The following is an 18369-nucleotide window of genomic DNA, read 5'->3' on the forward strand; positions in this document are numbered from 1 at the left end:
GGTCTGATTAGCCCACCGGGCATTTGTGCGGGGTGTCTGCTGATATCAGCAGTCACCCCAGTCTGGCCCCCGCCCGGCATGTGGCGGGGACCGAAATTCACACGGGCGTGTGGATACGTCCTGGGTCCTTAAGCACCAGGAAGCCATCCATACGCCCTAGTTCCTTAAGGGGTTAATGATCTTTATTAACTTTTTTTACACTTGTTTTTTTTGCAGTGTTATAGCCCCTCCTGGTGGCTATTTCACTGCACATACCGATCTCATACACATATCATTGCCGTGCATTGACATGGCAAAGGTCAGTGTAATCGGCGGTCGATTGTTCAAGCCTGGATCTCAGGCTTGGAGCGATCAACCACCGATCAGACGCGATGGAGGCAGGTATGGGGACCTCAGCTCGCGTTCTAGCTGATCGGGGCATCGTGATTTCACCACAATGGTCCCGATCAGCCCGACTGAGCTGCCGAGAAGCTTTTACTTTCATTTTAGAAGCGGCGATCAACTTTGAATGCCGCATCTAAAGGGTTAATAGCGTGCGGCACAATGATCGGTGCTACACGCTATTAGCCTAGGGTCCCAGCTGTCATTAGCCACCGAGACCGACCCGGTATGATGAGGGGACCTGCGTTTTATACCAGGCACAGGGCGTACAGGTATGCCCTGCGTTCTTAAGAGGTTAAAGGAAAACTGTTAGCCTGTTCACCCACACTAAACCCAAAACACTGGGTTATAATGTGGGTGAACAGGAGTCCAACGAGGGGTCACTTACTTAAATATGTCCGGTAGGTTCTAAGATATGTCCCCCAGAAGATTCTCTGCTGAATTCAGTGAATTGTGCACCGGGGCGGGGCTTCACGGCTTCATGTACATATTCATTGTTTGTGACTCAACATCCTAGTGAAGTGGAGTCACAGACAATAAATATGCAAATTGGGAAGGCAAAGCCCCGCCCCTGCACGCGATTCACTGAATTAAGCAGAGGATTCTGGGGGACATATCTCAGGACCTACTGGACATATTTAAGTAAGTGACCCCCTCGTTGAACTCCTGTTCCCCCACACTATAACCCAGTGTATTAAGTTTAGTGTGGGTGAACAGGCTGACAGTTTTACTTTAAAGGGGTACTCCGCCCCTAGACATCTTATCCCCTATCCAAAGGATAGGGGATAAGATGTCAGTTCGCTGGGGTCCCGCCGCTGGGGACCCCCACAATATAGCAAGCAGCACCCACCTGTAACTGCTTCCGGAACTACAGCCATCACGCCCCCTTCCATAGACTTGCATTGAGGGGGCAGGGCGTGATGTCACACGGGGGCGGAGACGTGACGTCACGATCTTCTGTCTATGTGTTCCGGAGGAATTAGCCTGAGATCCTCCAGCGCTTCCGGAAGCAGTTACAGGTGGGTGCTGCTTGCTATATTGCGGGGGTCCCCAGTGGCGGGACCCCGGCGATCTGACATCTTATCCCCTATCCTTTGGATAGGTGATAAGATGTCTAGGGGCGGAGTACCCCTTTAAGTTTAGGGCCTCTTTAATATATCTGACCGCTCCCCTCCCTTAAACAGAAGCTATGAAAGGTATTTTCGATATAACATTTTTTATTTAGTGCTTGAAATTAAATATATATATATATATATATTATAAACAGAATATACTATAACATATGAATAGGAAGTAAAGTAGGTACATAATAGACTTTTATATATTATATAGGAATAAATAAATAAAGATGAATATATATGACATAAGGTGTATGTAATAAATAAATGAGTTATATACAATAATAAAAAATGCTCTGTTATTTACATATGCACAGTATAATGCAAGAGTCCATAAACAGAACACAGAAAGTGTTCATATCTCTAGCAGAAATGTTGTAGTTGGAAAGGTTCTTCTGTCTGGAAAGACGTCCAGAGTTTTTTATTTTCAAGCTCGTCCCACATGTCATCAAACATATCCTAAAGAGGAGACAAAATAAAGGAAACTATTAATAATCACAGTTACCTTGTTGAAACCACCAAACATATCTTATTATTGTTCTGATGTCTACTTATTGTATCATCTGCCTTCTATTCATACACTACAGCCTTTGGCTGTCCGGGAATGCTGGGAGTTGTTGTTTTGCAACAGCTGGAGGCTCCCTGGTTGGGAAACCCTACACTATAGGTACCCAAAACTACAGCAACCAGTCAGAAACGAAATATATGAAATGCTGAGAAGCTATTGTCTGGATGCTACTATATATAAATATTGAGTCTTTACCTTCAAAGTGAAACATTGTGATCAAATGCCAGTTTTGGTTAGGAACAGCTATGCATGCAGTATTATATAAACTATATATATGGTAGAAATAAACCAAAAGTCTATTTTGGCTACCCTGACGGTACTTATTTATTTTGGCCACCCTGCCGGTATTTATCCAACCAGTCCTCCAACTCCTGGAATGTTGCACCATATACTATACCAGTGTCTCCCAACCAGAGCGCCTCCAGCTGTTGCAAAACTACAACTCCCAGCATGCCCGGACCACCAACGGCCACCCTGCCGGTATTTATTTATTTTGGCCACCCTGCCAGTATTTATCCAACCAGTCCTCCAACTCCAGAAATGTTGTGCCATATACTATACCAGTGTCTACCAACCAGAGGGCCTCCAGCTGTTGCAAAACAACAACTTCCAGCATGCCCGGACAGCCAACGGCTGTCCGGGCATGCTAGGAGTTGTAGTTTTGCAACAGCTGGAGGCGCTCTGGTTGGGAAACACTGACCTATACTATGTACTACTATATAGTCCAACATGCTGGGAGTTGTAGTTTTGCAACAGCTGGAGGCGCTCTGGTTGGGAAACACTGACCTATACTATGTACTACTATATAGTCCAACATGCTGGGAGTTGTAGTTTTGCAACAGCTGGAGGCACTCTGGTTGGGAAACACTGACCTATACTATGTACTACTATATAGTCCAACATGCTGGGAGTTGTAGTTTTGCAACAGCTGGAGGCGCTCTGGTTGGGAAACACTGACCTATACTATGTACTACTATATAGTCCAACATGCTGGGAGTTGTAGTTTTCATTTAGGGCAGCTGCTGAGCCCCAGGCTATATCAGGGCATGCTGGGAGTTGTAGTTAATAACTAACTGCAACTTCTGAATTTAATAACAAAAAGGGATCAAAAACGACAGATCGGGGCGCAAAAAATGAGCCCTTATACAGGCCCGTATAAAGAGAAATTTAAAAGGTTATAGGGGTCAGAATAGGATACAATTAGAGATGAGCGAACTTACAGTAAATTTGATTCGTCACGAACTTCTCGGCTCGGCAGTTGATGACTTTTCCTGCATAAATTAGTTCAGCCTTCAGGTTCTCCGGTGGGCTGGGAAAGGTGGATACAGTCCTAGGAAAGACTCTCCTAGGATTGTATCCACCTTTTCCAGCCCACGGGAGCACCGGAAAGCTGAACTAATTTATGCAGGAAAAGTTATCAACTGCCGAGCCGAGAAGTTCGTGACGAATCGAATTTACTGTAAGTTTGCTCCTCTCTAGATACAATGTGTATCCTGTGATGTCACGCATATATAATTAATTATGCAAATTAGCATGGACGGTATTTTTTATTTTTTTTTGCAAGAAAGGTGGCAACCCTACTCTCAACATATAATACATATTAATATAAAATGAAAAGTATGGGAGACCTTGACATACCTGACAAAACCCCAGATCTGGAGAAGCTGGTGGCTGGGATGGGTCTGCTTTCATGTCTGGTACTGGAGATAAATGTACTGGAGAAGAGCTCATGGCACATGGTGAGAAGGACTCTTCAGGTGGGCCTTGGTCTGTGAATTGTGGAGAGCACATGTCTACTGAAGAAGGGTAGGTGTCCATGCCAAGGGGGCTTGCTGTCTCTGGAAATACTCTAGGAGAACTGGAATACTGAGGGAAGGTCTCTGGCAATTGTGTTCTTGCAGCCGAACAGATTTCATGCATATTGCTTTGACAGCAGCTGAGGCCTACTGGACACATGGAACTTCTGAGGCTTTCTTCCCTTCTCTTCATCAGGGTCTCATCATCCAGACCAAGAACATCAGAGAGATGTGCAATATAGCGGATTGTCAGGCGTAGTGTCTCAATTTTTGTCAGGTTTTTGCCAACTGGTGCCACCGCTGGTGGAAGGTATCTTCTCAAGTTCTGGAGAGAACTGGAGATATTTCTCATCCTCATCTTCTCCCGCTCACTTGCACTTTGGCGTAGATGGGAAATGGCTCTGTTTCTTCTCTGGCACTTCTTTTCAGGTGGTGTTGCCTGTCTGGTTTGCAGAGCTTCATCCTTGGGTGAAGATGGTTGAAGGCTGGTATGGTTATCTTCAGCAAAGCTGCAGGATGGATATGGAGGCGAAAAGCTGAAGGAGTCAACAGAGGATGTTGGAGAAAGGCTGCTGTAGCCTTCAGAATCAGGGTACCCCCATTGCTGAAGAGTGCTGGACCCTGGAAGTAACATTTTCTCCTTCAGTGGTAAGTCTAGCAGAGAGAGATCCATGAGTGCTTCTCTTGGGAGTGTCTGTGGAAATGCTGGCTGGGGCTGTGCAGCCCAGGTTTTATCCTGAACACAGAGGTGTGAATTGTCACCTTGGCTGGCACCATTCACACATCAAAGCTTAATAGGGCTGAGCAGGGGGTCCTTGGGAAGAAGGTTCCCAGAGAACTAAGTGTGGATTTTCACCCCAGCAAAATGAACTAAAAATGGGCTGTATAGGTCAACTACTTATTTGACCAATGTGGTAATAGCATTTAAGTAAGATCATTACATCGTGGTACAAATATAATGATGTTACAATTAAACATTGGTAAAAAAAAAAATGTTTACTTATGTTAAATTCATGCAGATTTTGACAGTTCCATAGACAGATAAGTAATAGATAGATAAATAGAAGATAGATAGACTTGAGATGGATAGATAGATAGATAGATAGACTTGAGATGGATAGATAGAGAGATAAATTCCAAATAAAAGCAGCACAACTAGAAATACTGAAGAGATGAGTTGAGGTGCCCACATATACGGAACCTCAGTCCACCGGTTCCACAATCCAAATATGCAAATAGATGCAGCACACCACGTAGTTGAAATCAAAAAGGTAGATTTATTCCGAAATGTGCAAAAGACTACGTTTCACCAGTCTCATACTGAGAAAGCATGTGTGAGACTGGTGAAACGTAGTCTTTTGCACATTTTGGAAAAAATCTACCTTTTCGATTTCAACTACGTGGTGTGCCGCATCTATTTGCATATTAAGTTAGATAGATAGATAGATAGATAGACAGATTTGAGATTAATAGATAGATAGATATATAGATAGATAGACTTGAGATGGATAGACAGATATATATGAGATAGATGATAGGGAAAAATAGCAAAAGAGCAGCACACCAAAAATCTGTGATATAAGCTGGTGCAAGCAGTCTGTTGGCCCTGGTTAGGGGCTCAAAAATACAAACAAAGCAAAAATATAACTGCTCTCTTGGAGTTTTATATAATCTCTTGGAGTTTTTTCTTCTTTTCTTTTATACTTTTAATACTGGAACCACTGCCACGGCTCCCGGTCAAGCTCCTACAGCCTGCAATCCCAACAATACCCCAAAATGCAAGGGTGATATGCCTATTGCCTAGACCTGCCAGGTGAGAGTCCTTATTTTAGAAGCTCGCCTTTTATTCACTGTACCCACAGGATTACACGTGGCGCTGTCCTCCCCCCTTTTGCTTTTTTATCCCTCTCGATAGATAGATAGATAGGTTTTTTTTTTTTGTCATGGAAGAAAATCATCAACTGATAATAATGTCCTGTGCAAAAAGTCTATTTGCCCTAAAACAACAGTGTAGAAGATAGATAGATAGATAGATAGATAGATAGATAGATAGACAGATAGACATTTATAGACTTAGTCAGAGCCTCTTAAGTATTCACATATTTTTTTTTTTTAAATATACATAAACACTTTTGGATATATAAGTGTGGCATACAAAGATCAGCAGTGTACACAGTATGTAGCTTCCAAAGCGTAACTTGTAGCTTCTGGGTTTGCAAAAGGGCCCCCAATTTTAATAATAGTCTCTTATGGGGCAGATGTGTATTGGGGCCCCCTTAGGCACCAGGGCCCCGAAGTGACTGTTACCTCTGCACCCCCCTATAGCTACGTCCCTGTGTATCTTTTCCTTAGTCTGGGCTCACACAGTATAAAATGAGGGCACATTTTACATGGATATCCGAAAATGTTTGTCCCATACACCATCTATATAGATGAAACAATGCTTCTACAGTATAACCTCAACCAGCCTGTCATGTCCTTCATTCTACAGTCATGGCTTTCATCAGCTGTCTCTGTTTGCCCAAAGCACGAGTGTGCCCCCCCCCCCCCCCCCCCCACACACACACTCCTGAGGCTCATTACATTTGCATGCGAAGTGTGCCAAAAGCTGACAAACTTTTCCACCTACTGAGAAGATCCCTGTGGAGACTGGGCCTTTGCCCCCATAAAACCATGATCACATTTGCTTTTAAGATGTTAAACTATAACCCCTAGCTTCTCACACTGCAGAATACTACCATACTGCTACAATAACAAAATAGCCCTCAAAATTGTTTAAATGGCGCTTCGAGGTATCCCCCACCTTCTTGTCTGGGGGGACAGTCAGACTGCACCAAATACATAAGATAGGGGTCATATCAATTTAAATATTTGATAGATTATTAAGTATATTATACTTCTAGTAGAAAGCTGAACTCTGCAGACTAGTATTTCCAAACCAGGGTGCCTCCAGCTGTTGCAAATCTACAACTTCCAGCATGCCCGGACAGCCAACGGCTGTCCGGGCATGCTGGAAGTTGTAGTTTTGCAACAGCTGGAGGCACCCTGGTTTCTGTCTAGTAGTGGAGTCCTGAGGCAGGTACAGTATATATATATATATATATATATATATATATATATATATATATATATATATATATTAAACAATGGTTGCCAGTCTTCTGAAGTAATGGGAAAAGCACATGTTGGGTTTAATCGGTTTCCCTGAAATTACCACTGACTCCCAGCTCACTGACTAATAGAAGTGTGGCCACTTCACACCTTACTGTGTTTATGCAAGTGGCAGAACCAACTCTTGGCATTTGCACCTTCTAGACACAAGACTAAGGTGTCAACCTGGGAAACTGAAGTTACCCTCTATTTGACTTAACCCATTGCCCCTAGAAGTGAAGATTTCTCCTAATTCCTGGGCTCCTGTGTGAATTCCAGTACACGGGCGGATAACTGCTGGTTCACTCAAATGTCATCCTATCCACTGGGGCCTGATATTTCATGGCCTATTAATATTCTTTTTGATTTCTATATTACTCTTAGAATAAATGCTCAGTGGTGTCCTAGAAATATGCAGGCACTTAGAACTTTTTTAATTATGTAAGTAAAAAAAAGGGATATTTTGAGAAGCCATACTTAGGCTATGTTCACATGGCAAAATTACCGAGCAGATTTCCAGTGCAGAATCTCCCCATTGAAGACCTTTCCGCCACTGGAATTCTGCTGATGAAAGAATTAATTTCAACAGAATATTGAGTGGAATGCATTGGCGGCTATAGCGCCAATGGCACTGCCCACCCTAAGAAGATGCCATAGTATGGATAGACACTAAAGGGGTTATCCAGAATTAGAAGAACATAGCTAATTTATCCAAAACCGCACCACACCTGTCCTCATTTATGTGTGGTATTATAACTCAGCTCAGGTCCCTTTAACCCCTTAAGGACTCAGCCCATTTTGGCCTTAAGGACTCAGACAATTTAATTTTTACGTTTTCATTTTTTCCTCCTCGCCTTCTAAAAATCATAACTCTTTTATATTTTCATCCACAGACTAGTATGAGGGCTTATTTTTTGCGCGACCAGTTGTCCTTTGTAATGACATAACTCATTATATCATAAAATGTATGGCGCAACCAAAAAACACTATTTTTGTGGTGAAATGAAAAAGAAAAACGCAATTTTGCTAATTTTGGAAGGTTTCGTTTTCACGCCGTACAATTTCTGGTAAAAATGACGTGTGTTCTTTATTCTGAGGGTCAATACGATTAAAATGATACCCATTATTACTTACTTTTATATTCTTGTTGTGCTTAAAAAAAATCACAAACTTTTTAACCAAATTAGTACGTTTATAATCCCTTTATTTTGATGACCTTTAACTTTTTTATTTTTCCGTATAAGCGGCGGTATGGGGGCTCATTTTTTGTGCCATGATCTGTACTTTTTTTTGATACCATATTTGCATATAAAAAACTTTTAATACATTTTTTATAATTTTTTTTAATAAAATGTATTAAAAAAGTAGCAATTTTGGATTTTTTTTTTCGTTCACGCCGTTCACCGTACGGGATCATTAACATTTTATTTTAATAGTTCGGACATTTACGCACGCGGCGATACCAAATATGTCTATAAAATTTATTTTTTACGCTTTTTGGGGGTAAAATAGGAAAAAACGGACGTTTTACTTTTTTATTGGGGGAGGGGATTTTTCACTTTTTTTTTTACTTTTACTTTTACATTTTTTTACATTTTTTTTTACACTTGAATAGTCCCCATAGGGGACTATTCATAGCAATACCATGATTGCTAATACTGACCTGTTCTATGTATAGGACATAGAACAGATCAGTGTTATCGGCGATCTTCTGCTCTGGTCTGCTCGATCACAGACCAGAGCAGGAGACGCCGGGAGCCGCACGGAGGAAGGAGAGGGGACCTCCGTGCGGCGTTATGAATGATCGGATGCCCGCATCAGCGCTGCGGGCGATCCGATCATTCATTCAAATCGCGCACTGCCGCAGATGCCTGGATCTGTATTGATCCCGGCACCTGAGGGGTTAATGGCGGACGCCCGCGAGATCGCGGGCGTCGGCCATTGCCGGCAGGTCCCTGGCTGAGATCAGCAGCCGGGATCAGCCGCGCATGACACGGGCATCGCTCCGATGCCCGCGGTTATGCTTAGGACGTAAATGTACGTCCTAATGCGTTAAGTACCCCCGCACCAGGACGTACATTTACGTCCTGCGTCCTTAAGGGGTTAAAGGGGTACTCCGCCCCTAGACATCTTATCCCCTATCCAAAGGATGCCACTGGGGACCCCCGCGATCTCCATGCTGCACCCAGCGTTCGTTTGGAGCGTTGGGTTCAGCGACGGAGGCTCGTGACTTACGGCCATGACCCGCTCTTGATCTCATGGCCACACCCCTCAATGTTAGTCTATAGGAGGGGCCATAACGCCCCCTCCCATAGACTTGCATTGGGGGGGCATGACCATGACGTCACAGCGGCCGGTACCTGGAAAGAAGATGCCGTGGGGACCGCCAATCATTGGTGGAGACAGCGGAGATCAGCGGCGCAGGTAGGGAAGCAACTGCGGGGGGGAAAAAAGGTGGCAGTAAAGCAATATTTACTGCTGCCCTTCTAGTGGTTGCCAAAATGCAACTCCCAGCATGCCCAGACAGCCAAAGGCTGTCTGGGCATGCTGGGAGTTGTAGTTTTGCAACATCTGGAGGGTCACAGTTTGGAGACCACTATTACAGTGGTGCTCAAACGGTAGCCCTCCAGATGTTGCCAAACTACAACTCTCAGCATGCCTAGACTGCCCAGGCATGCTGGGAGTTGTAGTTTGGCAACATCTGGAGGGCTACCGTTTGGGCACCACTGAAACAGTCCCTTCAGATTTTGCAATTTTCATGAAAATTTGGAAAATGACTGCTATACTTTGAAGCCCTCAAATTTTTTCAAAAAGTACAAATATGTCCATTTTATGATGCCAACATAGTAGACATATTGTATTTGTGAATCAATATAAAATGTATTTGGAATATCAATTTTCCTTACAAGCAGCTTTCCTTCAAAGTTAGAAAAATGCTAAATTTTCTAAATTTTCATGACATTTTTTCACCAAGAAAGAATGAAACGACGAAAATTTACCACCAACATAAAGTAGAATATGTCACGAAAAAACTATCTCAGAATCAGAATATTCTGTAAAAGCATCTTAGAGTTATTAATGCATAAAGTGACAGTGGTCAGAATTGCGAAAAAGGGCTGCGTCCTTAAGGTGAAAATGAGCTGCGTCCTTAAGGGGTTAAAGTGTAGCACCTAAGCTCAGTTCCCGCCCAAATAATCTTTACAATAGATGTGGAGAGAGGCCATGCAACCGTCCGATGCCCAGCAGATCCCAGCAATGTTCTTTTAGCAGAAAAAAAAATCCACATTAGTAAAATACCCAATTGCAGATTTTGCTGTTTTACCAAAGCATTTAAACAGCAAAATTCACAATACCTGTAGAGTTCTTACGGATTTACACTTCCCTTTTGAAGACAATGCAAAAAAAATGCAATAAATCAGTAGTGTATCTGACACAGAAAATGACATGATGCTGATTCAAAATCCAGATTGTGTATTTTTTTTTTGCTGCATGTAGAGGAAATTCTACATATCTCATCCACATTGCTGCTACTGTAATATATATATATATATATATATATATATATATATATATATATATATATATATATATATCTATTGCATGTGAATCCGCAATGGGCCAGATTGTAAACTAACCGGTTTTGGTATATACCTGAGTTGGAAGGTGCTGGCTTCTGTCAGTAATACTTGGACCATACACATATAAATAAATACAAAATAAATAAAAAAAGAATTTGATTATTATCTCAGTATAGTTTGTGTTCATTAACAACCTTGATATATTGAGACAGATATGTTTGCTTTATAAATTGATGTTGGACTGTTGGGTAGATTTAGTCATTGGCTGAACGCCCTCCGTGCCACACTTCTTAATCAGTGTGGGTAAAAGATGTGTGAAATCTCCACCTGTTTTTTTCTCCACTGAACTGGTAAAATCTGACACTTCTTCTAGGTTAAACATATCCAGTTACTGCAAATATCTAGATGTCATTAAGGGTCACTGATAGGGATGAGTGAATCGAATCTGCCGAATCTGAATTCCTTACGAATTTCAGGGAAATTTTTATTTGCAACGAATATGAATATCGCCGTGATTCGATGGCATGAATCGCTTCATTAAACTCCATTTAGCACGGTCCAGGTTTCAGGGCATCTAAAATGGCAGATCCACATGTGAGGACACAGGAAGGCAAGGCGGTAAAGGCAGGTAGGTGGGAGGACCCTGAATCACATGCAGCATGCAGCCTATCAGCAGCCAGTCACCCCTGTGATGTCACAGCCCTATATAATCAGCTGCCATCTTGGGGCCAGTCACATTAGCGTTCTATTGCAGAGAGAGAGTGACAGAGAGCAGTGTGTGTTGCAGAGAAAAGCATTTTTACAGCAGCGATTCACCTCAAGCCCAAATCCAGCCTAGAAGCACTGAGAGGGAAGGAAGATAGATTGAGAGAGAAAGTGCAATTCTGGGTGTACTACACAGCGACTCTGTGCTGCAGCACTGGTGTGTACAGCAACTAAAAAGCTAATAGAAGCTTAGGGTGAGTAGAGCACTAAAAGCATACTGCCCTCTATTAAGTGTATCCTGTGCGTACATCTACCATTTTGTTCCTGTTAAAGTCTCAAGGGCCTAGTTACTATGAAAGGCCAGCCAAAAGTACACACCTGCTGGTGTTGTAGATAAATACTGTTTTAAGCATACTGGAGCGCATTGTACTCCCCTCATAAGTGCATACCACATACGTACATCTACGTGATGTACCATTTTGTTAATGTTAAAGTCTTAAGGGCCTAAATACTGTGAAAGGCCAGTCAAAAGTACACACCTGCTGGTGTTGTAGATAAATACTGTTTTAAGCATACTGGAGCCCATTGTACTCCCCTCATAAGTGCATACCACTTACGTACATCTACGTGGTGTACCATTTTGTTCCTGTTAAAGTCTTAAGGGCCTAGTTACTGTCAAAGGCTAGCCAAAAGTACATACCAACTCCAGGCTGTGTCATTCAGCTACTCTATGGTCTCCTCTTGCTGCTGCCAACTCCAGGCTGTGTCATTCAACCACTATATGGTCTACTCATGCTTCCGCCACCTCCAGGCTGTGTCATTCAGCCACTACATGGCCTCCTCTTGCTGCCGCCAACTCCAGGCTGTGTCAGTCAGCCGCTATATGGTCTCATCATGCTTCTGCCACTTCCAGCCTGTGTCCCTGTACTGCCATGTGGTCTCCTCATGCTGCTGGCACATTAAAAAAAAATTTTAAGGTTCATGTATTTGAAATCTTCAATTTAAATGTTAAAAATATCTTTAATCTTTTCAATTGTGAGTCTCGTCAGGCTGTTGCCACTTCCACGCTGTCCCATTCAGCCACTATATGGTCTCCTCATGCTGCCAACACCTCCATGCTGTGTCATTCAGCCACTATATGGTCTCCTCATACTGATGCCGCCTCCAGGCTCTGTCATTGTGCCCCTCTGCGACAGTGATTCTAATAGTGAAGCCTCTAATCTGCATGTCATACTGAATAACAGTATTATTTCACTAACCCAGCACACACCCTATGCGTGTTACAGCAAGGCAAAGTGTTCTACACCCTTATTGAGGCTCTCTGTAGGCCAGAAATAGCAGTTTTTAATAGAAATTCACTGCAAATAAATTCAGACAGAACCAATTTTTTGGGGGAAATTCGTTGAATCGGCCGAATCGAATTTTTCAAAAAATTCGCTCATCTCTAGCACTGACCTAACAAATAACAGTACTGGAACTAGCAAGAAATAGCAATATTGAAAGATTTGAATCAAAAGGAACTGGAGATATAAAGAAAGGACTTATAATTCTTCTTCTAGTATTGTTTCAGAAAACTGAATTTAAAAACTGTCACAAAAAGCTGTGTGTGCAACCCCTCTAAGTCCATGTTCACATGGCAGAATTTTTCCAGAATGTTCACCCCAGAGAACAAAGGTGGACTTTCCGCATATAATGGGTGACAACAAAAAATGGTGTCTCTAGGACCACTCCGAAATGTGCCGTCTCTAATGACGGCAATGCATTTCCGAGCGGATTCCGCCAACTTGTCAATTCTTTCCTTGTAGAACGGAATCAGGATTTCCATGGCTGATGTTTCCACAGCGGAAATTGCACAGTGCTGCAGAATCCCATTTAAAAGTAGTGGGATTCTGCTGCAACATAGTTTCCGAGCTGAATTTTTCTGCCGGATTTCTCTCCGAAATTTAGTTGTGTGAACATGGCCTAATAATTAGCTGGTATAAACCTGAGCTCACACATATTGAATGATTTTCTAATTCAAATGCAGCATTAATTGAAATCCCTACCCGTGTTTGCTGTATTGGATTTACTGACAGGCGTAAGCCTCTTTGTAAATCCAGTAGATCTGAGGCTGCCCATGCACCTATCATAAAAATCTTTCAGTTCCCTGAGGCTATGTTCACACCACAGAATGTCCGCATGGAAAATCTCTGTGTGGACATTCTGCAGACTGCGCTAAGACCGCACGGGAATGCACAGTCTCATAGACAGCAATGGATTCTGTGTGTAGTCCACAGAAAGAATGGACAGGTTCATTCTTTTTGCAGACACTGGATTTGGAATTTCCGTGCCCGAAACATTTTGACAGTGTGCACAGCGCAGCAGAATTCCATTGAATACAGTGGGACTCTGCCGCTGCAGAATCTCCATGCAGAATTTTGCACCTATTCAAATATTTTTTATCCATCTCTGAACAAGAATATATCTACACTCCTAAAAATCCTTTCACTCGAAACATAAAATAATTTTTATATACGTCGATGATATATTTCTTGTCTGGGACAGCACTAAAGAAACTTATGAATTTCATTCGATATCTTAATACTTATAACAATAAGAACATGCTTTTTTATGAATCAATATGGTAAGAAATCATTAGAATTTCTTAAGATTAGATTTATAGTAAAGAAATCCTTGCAACAATAGGATTTAGAAAGAAAAAGGTAAAGTTCACATCCCCAGTTTGTAAAAAATAGTGCATCCTATAGCCAATTTTTTGGACAAAAAAAAACTAATAATGATATTAAAAATTACTACACTCAGGCTGAAGAATTGAAGAAACACTCTAGTAAGAGATGGTATCTTTCATTACAATGCATTCTATAAAGCTGATGTCAGGGACAGACCAAGAGACAGGAAGAGTGAGCCCTAAACAGACCCTAAAACTGCTCTCCCTTCCTACTTGCCCATCCACCCTAAACGGTGAATGGACAACTGGGTGCCGGTCCCTCCCTGAACTTAAGTGCAGGGGCCTAATAAAAACTCATACTAATAAATAGTCGGTCACAAACCAGTAACATAACAGGAACATAGAACTCTATAACAGATTAAGTTCAGTGAGCAGCACAGAGGACACTATGGATCAGCGGTCATGAACAGAAGACACTATAGATCAGCAGACATAAACAGAGGACTCAGTGGTTGTGAACAGAGGACACTATAGATCAGTGGTCGTGAACAGAGGACACTATAGATCAGTAGTCATGTACAGAATTCCAAAGATCTGAAATCAAGAACTAATAAACATATAGAGTTCAAAACACCAGACAGGAAAATGGATTATTCTAAACAGACTCCAGGAAAAGACAGGGATACAGCATAATCCCCCAGAACCTCCAGTAGACACAAAGTCCCCATGGACTGGTAACAGGGATCTATAGCTTAACAGGAATATTTGCAATCCCACATAAAACCTCCAGTAGACACGGAGTTCCCATGGACAGGTAACAGGGATGCCTAGATACAAAGGATATATTTATAGAACACTTTTCCCACTGAACACAAGACAGGAATAATCGCAATCCCTTCAGAACACCTCCAGTAGACGCAGGAATAGCAATAGCCTCTGAGTCCCCATGGACAGGTAACAAGGATGCGTAAATACACAGGATATAATACAGAACACTGTTCACACTGAACACAAGACAGGAAAAGCAATCCCTCCGAACACCTCCAGTAGACACGGAGTCCCCATGAAGGGGTAACAGGGATCTAACAAAGGACACTGTTCACACTGAACACACAAAATGGACACTCCACTCCACTAATGGAGTAGCCATAATAATAAATCCAAATAGACTACTGGCCAGCGGCACACTCACCAGTGTGGACAGGATGCTGACCCAGTAGGAAAACAGAAATATAAAACACAGAACTTCATAAGAACGGATACAAGAGAAAACACAGTGTGAACAGACACATAGCAGAAAAGATATACAAATCCTAAAACCGACTATACAAGCACAAATTAAAATCTACTATAAGCATGCCACATAACCATGGCTAAAACCAGAAAATACAAAGTGCATGCTAAAATAGAGATAGTAGATTAAAAGCTCAAATAAAGAGTGTTTCACCAAGAGCTCCAAAGCAGCATGTCCAGCATGTTAACAAGTCAGGATGTAATTATCTCTATCACCAGCCCAGAGGCTAGACTGACAGACGTTAAAGGGGTGCTTACACATCTTATCCCCGGTGCTTACACATCTTATCCCCTATCCAAAGGATAGGGGATAAGATGCCTGATCGTGGGAGTCCCGCAGCTGGGGACACCCGTGATCATGCACACGGCACCCCATTTGTAATCAGCCCCCGGAGCGTGTTTGCTCCGGGTCTGATTACAGTCGACCGCCCCCGTGTGACGTCACGCTCCGCCCCTCAATGCAAGCCTACTGGTGGGGGCGTGTACCCAGCTGCGGGACTCCCGCGATCAGGCATCTTATCCCCTATCCTTTGGATAGGGGATAAGATGTGTAAGCACCGGAGTACCCCTTTAAATAGACACACCCTAGGAGCTATTGGCTAGCAAGCAAAAGGCTATTAACTATTCCCTGACCAGGGAACATAAAACTGTTCACACACAACCAAACCCTGTGTGAACACAGGCCAATACAGACATAACAGCTGAAAAAAAGAGACAGATGTGAGTTCTTTATATCAACTACTGAGAAAAAATCCCCCCAAAAAAGAAAATTTATTTTTTGCCTTCAACAACAAGAACGAATCATGCTGTTAATAATTTGACATGACTGATTCATTTTTTAACAAGATTGCGATCTGAGGGAGATTGCACTCAGAAACCCTATAGTTACCTTCAGGAAAATGAATACAGTAAAAGACTACATTAAAAAGAAACTGATATCCTTTGTCAAATCTGATGAAAATTGGCATACTATATACCAATTGGGAACTTCCCGTGTAAAAATTGTGCTTACTGCAGCTTTAATCTAGGAAAACGTTGCTTTCTGCTGGGTGGCCATGAAATTATTATTAAGCAATCTGTCTCCTGTAAGTCTATGTTCTGTTTAATATGTCCTTATGCATGTGTATCGTGGGAACATTTTTATTCATTACCCACTGGGATCGGTGCCATGCATAAATAAATGTCATAATGGCAGAAACAAGGGGTTGAAGTTTGCTGGCTAAGAGGTGTGGCACAAATGGCATAAATGGTCACGTTCAGCTACTTAGAAGTGAAGCTAAATGAATAATGCCTCCGGTGGGGGAAAAAAATGTAATCCACTGGTGCCAGAAAGTTAAACAGATTTGTAAATATGAGTGTATGAGAAAAAAACGCACTCACCCGTAGTTCTTCATGCAGGAGGCAAATTTATTCCAAAGAGGTGACAGAGATGTCCATGGAACACAGTGGTTGCAGGTCGGCTAGGACTCTTAGGAGCGTTCCATCAGGTGTGACAGCTGTTTCACAGGTCTTAATCCTTCCAGTATTTAGCAGCTGCTGTATAATACAGAGGAAGTTCTTTTATTTTTTTATTTACTTTCTGTCTGTCCACAGTGCTCTCTGCTGACACCTCTGTGCATGTCAGGAACTGTTCAGAGCAGGAGAGGTTTGCTATGGGGATTTGCTCCTGCTCTGGACAGTTCCTGACATGGACAGAGGTGTCAGCAGAGAGCACTGTGGTCAGACAGAAAAGAAATTTAAAAAGAGAAGAACTTCCTCTGTAGTATAAAGCAGCTGATAAGTAAATAGAAGTAATTTACTTATCTGTTTAACTTTCTGGAACCAGTTGATCTAAAACAAAAATGTTTACCACCGGAGTACCCCTTTAAATGCGCTAGGGCCATTGGGTCTTAATGAACGCAATGATCTATGCTCGTTCTCATGAATCGCTCTTATTTTGTGATACATATGCTTATAACCAGTCTATTCATATATTGTTATGTAGCCATGGTGAAATGGGTTCACTCTATCCTATTTATACATATCCATAAATGGGATAACCTCAGGAACCGGATGAAGCATCACTGATGCAAACCAGTCTGTCGTTTTCCCTTATGCTCCTGCTCAAGACTCTGATCAACTCCCTCCATGTACCACCGGGTGATGTCTGATGCCCATACACTAAAGTAAAATAAGCTACTTATTTTGCATTCAATGGGCACTGTCAGATACAAAAACTTTTGATATGTTGTAAAACATGAAAAACCAATAGTTTTTGCATTTGCTTTCATTAGAAAATTTTCAGTCTTTCATACTGAAAAAGCCAATCAAACAACTGCCCCCCCCCCCCCCGCCTGCTTGGATACATACTAATCCTGCTGTGTCCACGTGTCATAACCTATGTCATGGACACACTTCCTTGATTGACAGCTGTTAGCACAGGGCTCACAGATTAGAGGAAAAATCCTCCCACTGTCAGCTTGTGTCCCGCTACTGTCAGTGAGGACAAGCTGGGAGTTGTAGTTTTGCTAATGCTAGGGGAGATGTGAGCAGACAGCAAACTGAGGGAGGGGGCGGAGACCTGCACAGTGAGGCCCCGCCCCCTCCAAATTAAAAGTGTAATAAAATAAATAAATAAAGGTGCTAGACACATAAAAATGAGATGTACATGGTCAAGATTAGGTACTGAGTGATATATATTTTTTTTTAATTTGTTGGATCTGACGGGTACGCTTTAAACAAGTCTAGTGAGGGCTATAGTACATTTAATTATTTTTTGTTTGCCTATATTGGATGTTCTTTTGTTCTTTTTGTCAACAAACTAGCACCACAGGCCAAAGCTCTGAGATTTAAAGGGCCAGTGCGCCCTTAATTAGTGTTTGCACCTGTTCCTTTTCTATTAGTATGTGCACCTCCCTCTACCTCTTGCCGGATCTTTGGGTGCCCAGTGCCCTAGTGAAAGTTTTTTTTGTGTCTTGCCTTACCATGTTCCTGTCTTACCTGCTCCTTGACCTGACTTTGCTCCTGTGCTGCCTGTTACGCCGAGCGCTCCGGGTCCCTGCTCCTCCCCGGAGCGCTCGCGGTGTTCACCTTCTTGCAGCGCCCTGGTCAGACCCGCTGACCGGGAGCGCTG

The 18369-nt window shown here is 42.4% G+C and overlaps 1 protein-coding gene across 1 annotated transcript in view; it reads right to left on the reverse strand.

Annotated features, from left to right (window-relative positions):
• Positions 1-1766: 1766 nt before the first annotated feature.
• The window catches only part of LOC130368384 (mesoderm posterior protein 2-like), a 33403-nt gene continuing 16800 nt past the window's right edge, over positions 1767-18369 (reverse strand). Inside the window, exons 2-3 of the mRNA XM_056571962.1 lie at positions 3706-4372; positions 1767-1958 (exon numbers count right to left, since the gene is read on the reverse strand). Of these exons, the coding sequence (XP_056427937.1) occupies positions 1863-1958; positions 3706-4372 (763 nt within the window). The 3' untranslated portion in view covers positions 1767-1862. The remainder of the gene's footprint in view (positions 1959-3705; positions 4373-18369) is intronic.

This window comes from Hyla sarda, chromosome 4, assembly GCF_029499605.1.
Source record: "Hyla sarda isolate aHylSar1 chromosome 4, aHylSar1.hap1, whole genome shotgun sequence".
NCBI lineage: Eukaryota > Metazoa > Chordata > Amphibia > Anura > Hylidae > Hyla > Hyla sarda.